Source organism: Pygocentrus nattereri, chromosome 14 (genome assembly GCF_015220715.1).
Source record: "Pygocentrus nattereri isolate fPygNat1 chromosome 14, fPygNat1.pri, whole genome shotgun sequence".
Lineage (NCBI taxonomy): Eukaryota > Metazoa > Chordata > Actinopteri > Characiformes > Serrasalmidae > Pygocentrus > Pygocentrus nattereri.
This window is the reverse complement of record NC_051224.1, coordinates 9520986-9534883: the sequence shown is the minus strand read 5'-3', so window position 1 is coordinate 9534883 and position 13898 is coordinate 9520986. Positions and strand designations below refer to the sequence as shown.

The window sequence follows — 13898 nt, the reverse complement described above, 5'->3', positions numbered from 1 at the left end:
GAGGATATTAGGTTTCATCTGGCCGCATTAAGTCTTTTGATCACCTGGAATTGTCATTTTTAAAAGAGGCTTTAAAAAATCTATTCAAAAACATAAAACTGGGTGTATAACGATTTCATCTTTAATTTGTAATACGCCAAGGATGTGAAGCGCCTAAAGCAAGATACATAAATGTTCAGTTTGGCGCTATTCAGGTGGGAGAGTCCTACATCTCATCCATCTGGCACAATTAAGCCTTTTTCTTTTTTCTCCCCACCTTTTCGTGCTCCTTTGACATGAAATATGGAGCAAAACGAGCCCATTAGAATGCGGCTTCTCAGAAGTGTGGGCCACCGGTTTGAGGGAGAGTTATGAATGCAGTGTGGAACACAGGGTGGGTGGGATACAGTCGTTTCTGTCCAGCAGCGCCCTCTAGGCTGCACAGAGAGGCGTTGCGGGCTGTTGCCATCGCAGAGCGAGGAGGATGCGTTCGGCTTTAGCTCGAGACTCGCTCGCTGGTCGCACCGTGAAACCCAGCCAATCCAATCTGGTCCCGGTGACGCGGGTGAGGCAGGCTTCAGCACGGGCTCCATCATAATATTTAACACCCACTCGCCCCTCCTTCCTTTACCCCTAACCCTGAGAGCGCACTAGTCCTGGCCTGGCTGAATGGGCACTGACCTGGGCGACAGGAGTTTGGCGGACAGATCGACACCTGTCACGGAGAGACACGACGGGGTTTTCGAGCGGTGTTTTTCGGCGTCCCGTGTGGTTTTTACGTCGCTCTTTCACCACGCTTCCTAGCGAATGACCCGACTTGTGGCATTTTTTGCATCGCACTTCATTCGCGATCGTTTAGCCGGAGGTGGAGCTCCCTGAGCGGGGACGAGGACTGCGCTGATGCGGCTTCGTGCCGGAGCCGAGATGCAGCTGGCCGCCGCGTTTAGGTTCGGCGGAAAGCGGGCAGTAGATATGTGGCAGCGGTGCCCGTAGGGAAATATTCCTTAAAAAGTCCGCTGTCCGTCCGTGACGACGAGCCAATAACCCGGCAGGACGAGAAAAAAACCAAGACTACAGGTACTTAATTTCAGAATCCTGGTTTACGTTTAAAGAACATTTTCTTTCCCACGTGCTCTGTTTGGGCTTCATCCCGAGACGCTGCTAATGTGGTATTCGCACGGCTGAAAAATAACAACACAAAAAATAGGTGGTGGACTATAATAAGAAAAAAAGATGATCCTGTTCCGTAAGTTCCGACTGCTCATCCTCATGGTGTTTCTGGTGGCGTGCACCATGCACATCATGATCGACCTGCTGCCCCGGCTGGAAAGGAGAGCGGCCGGCCCAGGTTCCGGCGGAGGAGGAGGAGGAGACGCGGGCTGCTCGTGCGCCCACAGCCCGAGCGAGGAGCCTCGCGGGCGGCCAAAGCAGCGCTCCAGAGCCGCTGCCTCTGCAGTTCAGGCAGGTTGGCCAGGCAAGCACACGCTGAGGATACTGCAGGACTTCAGCAACGAACCCAGCTCCAACCTCACCTCGCAGTCGCTGGAGAAGCTGGCCGGCGCTGGGGACAGAGCAGAGCCGGTCAAAAGAGCGGACGAGACGTTAGAGGAGAAGCAGAAGAGCCTGATAAAGGAGAGAGGGAACCGGGGCAAAGAAAAGCCAGAGCAGCGCGCCTCTAGGCTCGCGGCTCTCTACGAGCACCCGCTCTATAAGAGCGACCTGCCGCCGTTAACGGACGACGACACGCTCTTCAACGTCAACACTGACATACGGTTTTACCCGAAAGCCGCGGGAAACCAAGAATGGTAAGCAGTCCCAACTGAGCTGAGAAGCGGCTGACGCCTCACACTGAGCCGAACCACGAGCTCTGTTTCCTCCTAAAAGTCTGCGCAGCTAGCAGGTGTAGTGGGCTTGAAGTTTTCAAAAATACTAACCGTGGCTTAGCCTAGCTAACTCTCACATAAACACGCTTAGCCTGCACTTTTCTTCTCCTCTTTACAGTCAAGAGTCTGCTCCGTAATAGGGAGCCTGTGAGGAGTTTAACAGAAAAAAAAACCATTTGGGCTTCTTTTGCGCTCAGTTTCCCCAGTTTGTCTCTGTCTGTGATGTCGAGCTGTGTCTGTCAGCGCTTTTTTGGTAGCCTTGGTCATTAAGTTACTTCTTCCTCTTGAGGGTCTTCCAAAGAGCCTGGCTTATTTCAGTTACTAAACATTGAAATAAACGTTTCTGAATAAGAAACTGGAAGATGTCCAAGTGAAATAACTGGATAATGTTACAAGTACTGAGATGAATCAAATGTTGAGGATTCTTTATTGTAATTATTTTACACTTGGTAGAAATTTGGATTTTATGACATAATTCGTTACGAATCTAATTTGGAGGTTTATGTACCAGAACTGACAAAACCAAACCCCACCTGTTAGCTTTAATTCAGTATTCTGCAATTGGCTGTATCTCGTAGTCAGAGCAGTTGCTTATTATTGCAAGGACTAAATGATGAATGGAGAGCAAATGCACCACCCTAGAGAGCAACGCAGTCAACCAAGTCACTGCTTTTCCTTTCAAATTTCCCACATCTTTGGCTCCTTACAGCAAATATATAGTAGAGTATCTCAGAAAATAGTGTGGTTGTGCAAATGCTTTAAGCGCTCCGTGGATCAGTGAGGGAGAGGAAATGTAGATCCTCAGGTGTCATGTCTTCCAGGCACAGATCAGTAATTCTGCCAGTAGTTTTGGCCCACGATGTACCCTTACTTTCTCTTTCCTGAGGGGTCCCTTAGATTTTTTTGCTTTCTGAGAAGGTGTATCAACACGATAACAAAGAGATCTAAAGCCATGACATGTGGCCAGGGGCTGTGTAAGACCTCCTGTCTCACCAAATTGGAAAGGTTCCAGGTCCAGAGACCTTCTTGGTACCTTTCCCTGTGAACTGCCGTATCTGCCGTGCTCCGTCAGTGCACCCTTGAATAAGATGTTCCCTCCAGGCGTAATGAAAAGGTATTAACATAAAAGTTCCCTCTTTTAAATTAGGGTTTAGGGAACTCCTCATCTTCTCCTAGAAGCATTTCTTGGCAAGTCTTTACATGAAGGTTGAAAGTTCCCAAAGAGAGCCTGTGTATTATCAGGGTTAACACCAAAATTACATTTGAAGTTCTAATTCTACAGAAGCTGATGGGGAAAATATGAAACAAATTTTGGCATTTCCTCAGAGAATCTCAGCCATCATAGGGTTAGAGGGTTCGAGTGCTATTAGCTGCTCCTTTATTTTTTTATCATCTTCATTAATCTAAGGGAGGATGAAATAAAAGTGAAATGTCAGAGTGGCAGTACACTGCAGCAAGGCTGAAATATAAATTAATTGACCAATTACTACGGGGTGTTGACACTTTACAAATGAGCCTATATAGTTTGCTGGAAAACAGTGTTTGGCATTAGAATTAAGTCTTTTTCTGCACTGCAAAAAGGTTGAATTGAGGTTTTCAAAGATAAAGTCTGGAGCTCATGCACTGATAAGCAGCAGCTCTCCTACTGTTTCCTCATTACCTGTATGTTGATGAAGTAGCTATTACTGTCTCCATACTGAGCGTTTTTAGCATGGGCATCTTGTTTTGTGTGGACGTGGGCAGGGGTGGGGGCCCAGTTGGAGTTAGGATGTTTATTACAGTTACTAGTTTTTTGATGACTAATAAAAAATCCTGAATAAATTTAGCAACAACTACACTAGATGGCCAACTAACAATGGCTAAAACAACAGTTCGTTAACTGACTACCTAGCGTATCCAGCTGGCTAACCCATTTAATATGTAAATGTATTCTATCTTGGCATTTTTGTCTGTATTTGTGTTCCACTATGCACTGCCTCTTACAAATCACAAATCTGTTCTTCACCATTGTGCCGTTACAGATGCTCCATGCTCTGAATTGAGCCTTTCAGCAAAAAGGCAAATAGGGAGGCATGTTCACTGCACTCTAGTCACAGTGTTGTTTTAGGGGAGGTTGATCAAATTTACATGAAAAACGCAATCTCATTAAATTTGTGCCCATTTCTTTCCACTGAAAGTTCATCTCTCAGTCAAATAGATATGAACCAAGGCGCATAATTAAAGCGAGGTGGAGGTACTCCACTCAAATCACTGTTCAGCCTTCTATGATTCGTAGTCAAAAAATATTCATGCCAACTTTCGTTGCTGCTATTATCCCGCAGCCAATACATTAGCGTTCAAAACTAATGCCCTGTTGTTTCTAGGCACAACGATGGGAATGAGGAAGAGGAAGGGTACAGCCCGACGGGGGAGGTCACTGCTGAGTCATACCCCAACTGGCTTCGCTTCCACATTGGGATTAACCGTTATGAGCTCTACTCTAGACACAACCCAGTGGTGGAGGCCCTGCTGAAGGACTTGCAGTCGCAGAGGATCACCAGCGTAGGTGAGCCTGGGTCAAGTCTTGTCGCTTTTGAATGGATATGTAGGGCCCGTTCCTGTCTTTTTTAATATTGTAGTATTGCTGGCTCAGGAGAGTAATCCCCCTTCCAAAAGCAATTATTGCCAAGTGGTTTAGTGCCATTATGGGCATAGCACAAGCCAACTAGGTCACTTGTGCTCAGAGTGGAGTGGTGGGTGAATAGCAACGAATGCTCAAAGCTGGAGGGCTTATGATTGTAGCTTGTGTGTGTATTTGTATTAGGGGAGATGGATTTGTAGAAGTCTTTTCTGAATTAACAGAAGCTTGTCTGTGTTTGCGTTGGCAAGCAAGGAAATTTTCTGCAAAAGATAGTTGAGTACATGCATGGTCACTGTTTTGATTGACAGTCAGCCCAATCTCTCTCTGTTTGTCAGTGCTTTCTCATAGCCGTGCTGCAGAGTGGATGATGATGTGCAGTTTTTGTTGCAACCCGCATCAGTCAAGGCCATCAGCGCTAAAACACTGACCCTTTCTCAGGGGGTCCAGGCAAAGGGTCTGAAAAAGCAGCAGCTAAGTGTTGCAATTGCCTAAAATGGAGCTAGCAATTAGTTAGGAGAGGAGAACATTTGGAAAATGTTTTGTTGGTAAAACACAATAAATCTTGTCATCATGATGCCGAATGGAATCTGATGTTTTCCATTAATCTTGTTTCTTTGTTTCCTCAGCAAAGGGAAGGGCACAGTGCAGCTGCAACAACAAGACACTGCTTATTGCCATGGTGTTTGTTAGTTATTGTTTCAGTGTTGTTTATGTTGATTGGCTACTAAAATTAAGCACATTTAAATCCAGAAGTGGTAACTGTGCAGTTTGGGTGGTGCTTGATGCAAGTAATAAACAATAATTTAAATTTAGAGCTGTCTTGAGTTTTTCAGGCTACATCATGCAACTCCATGTTACACAGTCTCAAAAAGAGGGTCTTGCACTATGTTTAGGGCTCAAATGCAAAGTCAACCATATACAAATAAAAACACACACATACACGTTTTCTAAGCCACTTCTTCGTCAGGGTTGCGGGGGGTGCAGGATGGTAGATGACCACTGCAAATACATGTATAAAGGCAGCTGTAGATAATTTACTTATATTCTCAGAAGACACTCTTTTCCCTAAGTTTTGACTGAGTTCTCTTTGAATGCTTTTTTAGCACATGCAGCCATCAGATTTATCCACTTAAAACACAAGTCTGTTCGTACAAATGTTTTTCCACACATTACATGCAATTACGCAATCCTCAAAACTTAAATAGCGCAGCTGTAAAGAAAAAAACAATGATAAAATCTTCAACCATTATAGGGTGGTTAATACGATTCTGTTGACTTAGCTACAGTGAAGTAGGCTAGTTGTTGTTTGTTATCCTTGCCACAGCGATGTCTTTGGGACATAATGTTTGCTGGCCCTCACAACCCATAACCAGGCTGTATTGAAATTAAATTCTGGCTATGTCACTGGTGCAGCATCTTGTTACAAGCAGCGTGATAGGGATTTCTAGCTTGAGCAACAAGCAGTCGAGGCCCAGTGTTATGTCTGTGATCCTTTTTATTCTATCACTGGAATAATGAGTCACATTTCTGATCTGCTGTCATGTATATTCAGTGACATTCAGTGCATTCTGTTACCTATTTTCATGCAGAAAGTCTAAATGAGTTATTCATATCCTTTAAAACAGGCTTATTAATCAGTTGTTAACCTTTAAATTTGTCATTAAGAAGTACTGGATAAGTACTCGGAAAAACAAATAATAAGTTTGGCAGGAATATGGCCCACATAATATGTTAATGTTTTAAGGTTAATAACGCTGTCATAATTACTTTTAGTTTAAAGTTAACAGTCTACTTTTAAGTGAGGATGGCTTGTTTAGTGTGTATATACTGGCAGAAGTTCTCTCTTATACTGAATGTTCTCAGACCAGTATGGCAGTTTTCTTTATGTTTTAGCCTACCTCCGATTGAGCATATGCCAGTCCAGCTTATACAGGCAGCTTCTGCTTTTGACAGGCCTGTAGATCGAGAGATATAAGCGATGAAACTGGGCTATCTGGATTCTGAAAGCACTTCATGCTGTGTGAATGAGGGCCTACTGCTGAAGGATACAGTCACTTACAGCAGGGTATGAAAGAGAGAATTGACTATGCTTTGTGTGGAGGACAAGTTAAGAGTAAGCAAAGCAGATGCAAGCCAGGCCATTAAATCCGATATAAAATGCATTTTTTTCTGTGTTCCATGGCAGCTTCTTTTGTAAGACAATGACCAAAAGCATGTGCTTGTGTACTGCATTTACAGTTGCCATGTTCGCACTCCCGGCTGTTCCACCCTCCTCCACAGAACAGAAGTTTATGTGGCACAATAACTTTTCATCAAATTGACGTCACAATCAAATATCCTGGCTTGTAATTATGAACACAAATGTGGGATCGATTGAAAGTTAAGAATCTCTACTTTTTTGGATGATGTATAATCTAGGAGTATTTAAACAAATGCAAGAAGTGGCCAAGGAGTAGGGATTGGGTTCTGAGCCAATCCAGACATATTTTTCACAGATCAGTTATCGGTTGTGTTAAACCTGATCTGGTTTCAGTCTGTTGTAGAGGTGGCATAGGAGCATGTAGAGTGTTTTTAGGTTCGAACAAAGAGATATAATCATCTGCAGTGTGGAACTGTTTTACAGTGGAATATGTGCAACACTAGTGTTTGAACTAGACAAGTTTCATTTAAATGTTGGCAAACAGTAAAATGGGTGTGTGGGGCTGTTACACCTCAAACCAAGTTTCTCCCACTTACTACAAGTGACAGACCACCAGAAGCATGTATAAAATACACTCTCATCAAATTTTTCACTTGCGACCAGTTGAAAAGTGTGTGTTTCACTACAGAATAGTAAAGTAACTGGATGCAAAATCATCAGGTAGATTAATCAAATTAATTCATTGTGTAACCCACAAAATAATTTGAATATCAAAAAGTGATAACTGTTAGGGATTAAACAGCCTCGTTTCTGGGTACATGAGAAAGTGCCTAATGTTTTGGTTGTAAACAATAAACTGATCACCGAATCTCTGGCTGAGCATTGCTCTCTAAAGAGTACAATCACAGGACAGGAACTGAGCTGATTGCGCTTATCAGCTGCCTATGGCACTGTTGCTTCAACTCCACTGATGAGAAACATGGACTTCACGCTAGACACACTGACAGTCATAAATGGCAGATGTTTGCTTATCTATGCATGGAATTAGATTCTCTATTTATGGGCCAAGGCATAACATCCTATTGTCGGAGACTGTGAAGTGTTTGGAAAATACCCAATGAAAAAAGTTGTTTGTCTAGCCGGCTTCATAGTAGCGCAGATTTAGTGCCTTTGTATATATACAAATTAGTCAGTGAGGAAAGCATGTGGCATTACTGAAGACAGAATGTTTATGTTTGCGCATGCACATGTACAACAGTAAATCTGACAACAAAGTTTTGCCAAATTTTGTCACTATAGATGCAACATTAAAAGTGGTTCTCTCTTTCCACAGCCATGAAGTCCGGTGGAACCCAGCTAAAACTCATCATGACGTTCCAGAACTACGGACAAGCACTCTTCAAGCCGATGAAGTAAGTGGAATCCCAGATTTATTGTCCATAACACACTCCGATTAAGGGAATCTCAGGTTTCCCCACCAGACAGGAAGCACAAAACACTCCATAATCCTGCTTTATATGCACACCAGAGCATAGAACCCAAAACTCTAAGCCTCATCCTGAGCATATCCAAAACTCTAAGCTCAATTCTGAGAGAAATATGCACCTAATGTGAATATGCACTTCTTTTCCTTTCGCAAGACACCAAAGCCTTCATTGACAAATGCATTATGTTTAAGCCCTACCAAAAAAAAGAAAGAATAGTTCAGTCTCAGATCTTTTTTCTGCTTAAGGCACCGAAAAAAAATCTCCTTGCTTCTGGCATAAGCAACAGTCTCTGTGTTTGAGCCCGGCTCACGGTGTTTAGATGTGCCGGAGCGTCCGTATGATCTTTCCTGGTGGGTAATGATCAGTCTGTTTTTAATTAACATCGCCGGGCCTACATGTTAATTAAAACAAGAGAGGAACCGCCAGGAGCTCTTGGGGATGATGCCAGCGGAAGCAGTAGCAGCACATAAAAACCTTGCTGTATGAGTCAGTCCTCACCACTCCCACAGCTGAGACCAAGCTGCCACCTTGCTCACTCGTGATCAAATAATTGCTCGGAGATGCTTGATTTCCTTTGCCCAGGGTCTATCAAGCACCTTTTTCTTTATTTGATTGCATCTCATCACATCCACTGGACCATCAAAGCTGCATTTTTCTGACACTGTGGGATGGAGTTTGCTGGTGTTTTTTCCAGGTGCTTAACAAGTTCAATTTAATTAGATTCCAGCATTCAAAGCTCAAACACATATTTCAGAAAACTAGCTTTTTGTTATCTAACAAATCTCAAAAGAAGCAGATGTGTGAATGCAGCAGTTTTGCTCTTGTATGCAGAAATCTCAGAATTGAGATTCTTTCTTTGTGAAATGTCAGTTTTGCAATTCAAGCAAACTGAAAACAAAACCTAATCTCCTAATAAAGAAGCTGAAGGAAATCTCACCAGTTGAGATGCTGAGAGAAAGTCATTTTCATCATAGGCCAAAACCTACTTCTCGCTTCCGTCAAGTACAAATGCTTGCTGGTATAAACAAGCGTACCTGTATTGCTGTGTTGATGCGAGTATCTGTTCATACACCATGCTTGCTTGCAACACTTCACCTTTTTCTTGACCTTTGAGATTTCAGAGATTTAACCTTCATAAGTCACCAGCGATTAAAAAAAAGAATGGTGAAGAATGGTTTACAGTATATTCATTATTTCTCATTATTTATTGTGTCTCTACAACGTCTGTCAAAAGGGCATAAAATAACATGGTTGTCTTCATAAGTAGAAGAGAAAATATCATATTATGATCTGATGAAAAGTTATTGTTGTGTATACAGTCTTGTTTTGCCATACCTATTCACACATATTGATGTGGAGTGTAAATCAAATGTAAACATGATTCCTTATGTAGAAAAACTAGGTAATAAAGTAAAAGTACACAATTGTGTAACTACAGTACTGCGCAAAAGTCAGAGGCCTCCCTTCATTTATTAAATTTTTTGTCAAAATGGTCATTAAGTACAAGTTATTAATATTTCGGGAAATATTTCTGAGAAGATTAGATGCAGCGTAATCCACTTGCATAAGGTAGGGGGAAAGCAAAGGAAACAATCTGAGGCAGAAGAAAATCAAGCTCCACTCATTAGGTACGTGTAAAGTGAAAAATTCCACCTGTGTTTCTGTCCATCCTTTCACTGTGTGAAGGCATCTTAATGTCATGAGTCTGAAAGGATGTGTAGCTGTCGAGAAGTAAATAGACCAAAAAAAAAAGACAAATCCAAAAACAAAAACAAAAAAGCTGCTGCCGTTCTTAGAACAATGGGTTAGCCGAACAAGAGCCCAGACCTCAACATCATATATTGTGTTTGGGATTGCTTGGTTAGTGAGAAAGAAAGTGCAACCAACTTGTAAGACTGAACTTTGGAGGTCTGGAAAAATATGCCTGTAGATTTCTTTGAAAAACTAAAAGAAAGTCTCCTGATAAAAAAGGAGGCTGTAATGAAGGCATCAGGGTGGACACACTAAATACTATGAAAATTACATGACATTGAGTTATTGAGGCTTTTGTCTAATATTCTGTTAAATATGTGTACTGCTTTTTCAGATAATGAAAAATGAAAAACTTGATGGCAGTTCAGTTCTGGAAATTCAGTAAATAAAGACATCTCTGATGACAATACCTATATTTTTCATGGTCAAAAAGCTCTTGAATTTTGTTCTGTGGACTCTGTTTATAACCACAGGTCCATGTCCATTTTGTCCGCTGTTCTGTTTTGTGTCAATGCAGTCCATGCACACTAGTAATACCATTATATAAAACATCAACACTGTAAAAGTAAACCATCACTAGAAATTCACATCACAGACTCTTGGAATTCATTTCCAATAAGTCATATTCATTCCAGTAGGGAAATATGTGTGCTTGTGTCTGTAGCACATGCCTCCAGGCACTGCATTCTGATCTCCTCACCTATAAGAACTCAAGCAACACTACACTGCGACTGCAAATTCAGAACACGTTCAGTAAACTCATATCTTTGTGCTATTTGTGCCTGGCTAAACCCATTTCCTACGCTTAGCCTGGAGTGCTAAAGCTAACGCCGTCACAGCACAGGGTTAAAGAGTGTGTATACGGCAGATTCTTATCAGAGTTTACCTCCAAGTGGCCTCACAACTGCCAGGAGGCAATAGTTTGGAAACAGATTTAGACATTTTCCATCTTACCAGTAACTAGCCAAGACGGGTTTGGTGTCCGAAGCTAACGTAGCTAACAAATAATGGAAGCTGATGTCCCACAGATAAGCATTGTGCTATCAGCATGCTTAAATTAAAATACATAAAATACATTTGGGCCAAACATCTGGTTCCTATCACTTCAACTACGAGCAAATCTGACTATCTCAAGAATTTTTAAAAAGTGGTTTAATCTGTCATTTTAAATAGAGTTGCTTATGTGGTTTCTTACGCTGTATGACATACTGCTATTTTTGATGAGAAATATCTTATTTTCTTAGCTAGATTAATCCTTTAACTAGACGCGGGCAGCACGGTATGTTGTTTGTTAATCATTATCGGCCTTTTGACCAGTCTTTGAGCAGTGTTAGTGTTTGGATAAATTAAATCATTCACTTGATCCAACATATATGAATAAATTGGTCAAAATAATGCAGGCCAGTCTTTAAAGGAGAACTGTAAGAGAATTTTTTTTAGTTTTTCTCCCTAATTCTGTGGCTGAGATGTACACAAAGCCATTCAGAGTGGTTTGATATAAAATGGTTCATTATAAAAAAGCTTACTTCGAACAACGATTATTCGACTTAGTCGACTAAAATGAATGAACAATTAATTGGCAACCAGTTTAATAGTGGTTTAGTTTGTGACGTCATGCATCTTTTTCGCATTCACTAGGAACGTTTTGACATTACTGCTTACTGGAAAGTTGACAAAAGCATGATGGCAGCCTCAAGAACAAAGTCCTTAAAAGTGTGGGAGCATGTCAGGCTTAACTCTGAATAAGGTTGTCAGTTGTACTATTTGTAAATCCGACCTTAGCTGGCATGGGAGCACATCCATGTTCAGGCATCTGAAGAGAAAACATGTTGCCTCACTGGATGAAGAAGATTCATTTTGGGGTTGATACACCCGAACCGCATACTAGCACACTAAGTAGTGTTAAAATAGCACATATACAATTAGTAGTACACTCATTAGTGTAGTGTGTGAAGTACAGAAGTGTGTGGTTTGGCACATGGCGATAGTTGTGCTAGCGAGCTAGTTAGATCATGTTAAAAGCCACCCTGCTTAAATATATGCTCTCACATAAGAGTTATTTGGAAATGCAGTGATTCATGATCAGAATAATCGATTATTTGTTTCAGTAATTGATAAATTACTGTACTATCAAAGTAGTCGTTTGTTGCAGGCCTACTTTACATCGCTGGTGAAAGGAACCTGGGGTCATAATGTCAATAACACAAATAGAGCCATTTTATTTACTATCCAAAACAACCAGTGAATGTCCAGTATGTTTTTATGAAATGCTGATGAAGGTGAAATAGTGGTAAATCTGAAAGAATAAGCTTTCTTTGAGGATCATTTGGCATTACAGTGCCCTGCATGTACCCCTCCACCATAAATAGATGTTTTTGGCCAAAATTGTATTTCAAAACCAAAATGATAAATGATGGCAGTATGTTCATAAGCATTTAATGTCATACCATTCAGTGATGTAGCTTTTAGAGACAAACTCTTCATGTGTCTGGTTCTTATCATCACCACTGTGAACAATTCTTACTCAGCAGGTTTCTCTAGAATGGAGTATTTCACATTAAACTTCTCTGAATGAATGGTCTACATTTACCATGTAATCTACATTAACCATGTCATGAAAAAAAGGGAAATTCCCCTTTCACTGTTACATTAAAGGTTCCAGAATGTGTTTTAATAGAATGTGAGATAAATGACAATCACAGTATATAGCACTATAATCACAATATGGAATTTTGTTCATATTGCACAGGCCTATACCAGACCCATAAGGACCCTGAGGGGATAGCAGATACTGTTTTCTAGAGCCAATGAAGTGCTGAATGGCTGCCGCTTGTCGAGGGAGTGTGAGTGGAGGTGCCGTAGCAGCGCGCTGCAGCACTTTAATCAAATGTGTGATACTAAATTACACGTCTGAGATTTAAGCTGACTCTTTTCCAGAGTTGAGCTTATAATCGAGTCTGAGAATGCAATCACACACAGTCCAGGGGAAAAATGCTCTGTGGTCTCAGGTTACATGTTGCAGACACACACAAGGACTTGTTAAAAAGCAGAATGGACGCAGCATGATAGGGTCATTAAAAGTTATTTTAAAAGTGCCACTTTTGCTTTTCACACATAAGCTGAATGTCGTTGAGGCAGGGCTGCTCACATGGCATAAATAATATTTGTTTTTTCTGATATTTTGTCAGGTTTTATTGAAAATGTCTGCTCAGTGTGTCAGGCATGCGCTCACCTGCAGGATCAGATGCAGGAGAGAGATTTGTCTGTCAGTAATGAATGAAAACAGTAATTAAATATGCTTTGCTACCAAACACAAATACAGGGTTTCTGTGTTGAGTCATATTTTGCAACGCTGAATTATTACACCTTCTAGGTGTGAAATAAACAGCATTTATGAAGTCTGCCAGCCAAATCTGGTAGCGTCCTGGCTTTGGATCTTCTTAACAGAAGCATGGTATAATTTAATCATAAAAGGACATTTAAATAGATTTGCAAACATTATACAAACTGATTTAGCTCATCTGACAGTTATGGTATCACATGGGCCACTTTAACCTGACCTACATCTTGAACATGAGACAAAGAACTATCCAGAGACAATCAATGTTTTAATTGAATTTATTACCCTGTCCTTTCTGTTGCATCTATGGGGCAGTCATGGGCTGGAGGTTAGGGAACTGGCCCTCTGACCGGAAGGTCGTCAGTTCGATCCCTAGAACCGACAGTACGTGACTGAGGTATCCTTGAGCAAGGCACCTGACCCCCAACTGCTCCCCAGGCGCTGCGGATAGGGCTGCCCACGGCTCTGTGAAAGTGTGCTCACTGCCCCTAGTGTGTGTGTGTGTGTGCTCACTAGTGTGTATGTGGCGTTTCACTTCGCAAATGGGTTAAATTCAGAGGTGAAATTTCCCTGTTGTGGGACTAATCAGGGTCTCTTAATCAGCACACAGCTAAAATGTGCTTGCCCTCTTCTTCTTTTTGGTGTAACCTCCAGTCAAAAAGAAGTTGAGTCGAGATCAAACTAGCAGCTTTTGCAG

At 41.6% G+C, this 13898-nt stretch overlaps 1 protein-coding gene across 1 annotated transcript in view; it reads left to right on the top strand.

Moving 5' to 3' along the window:
- Positions 1-467: 467 nt before the first annotated feature.
- The window catches only part of fam20ca (FAM20C golgi associated secretory pathway kinase a), a 63232-nt gene continuing 49801 nt past the window's right edge, over positions 468-13898 (top strand). Inside the window, exons 1-3 of the mRNA XM_017684911.2 lie at positions 468-1784; positions 4226-4407; positions 7956-8034. Coding sequence (XP_017540400.1) covers positions 1213-1784; positions 4226-4407; positions 7956-8034 — 833 coding nt within the window. The 5' untranslated portion in view covers positions 468-1212. The remainder of the gene's footprint in view (positions 1785-4225; positions 4408-7955; positions 8035-13898) is intronic.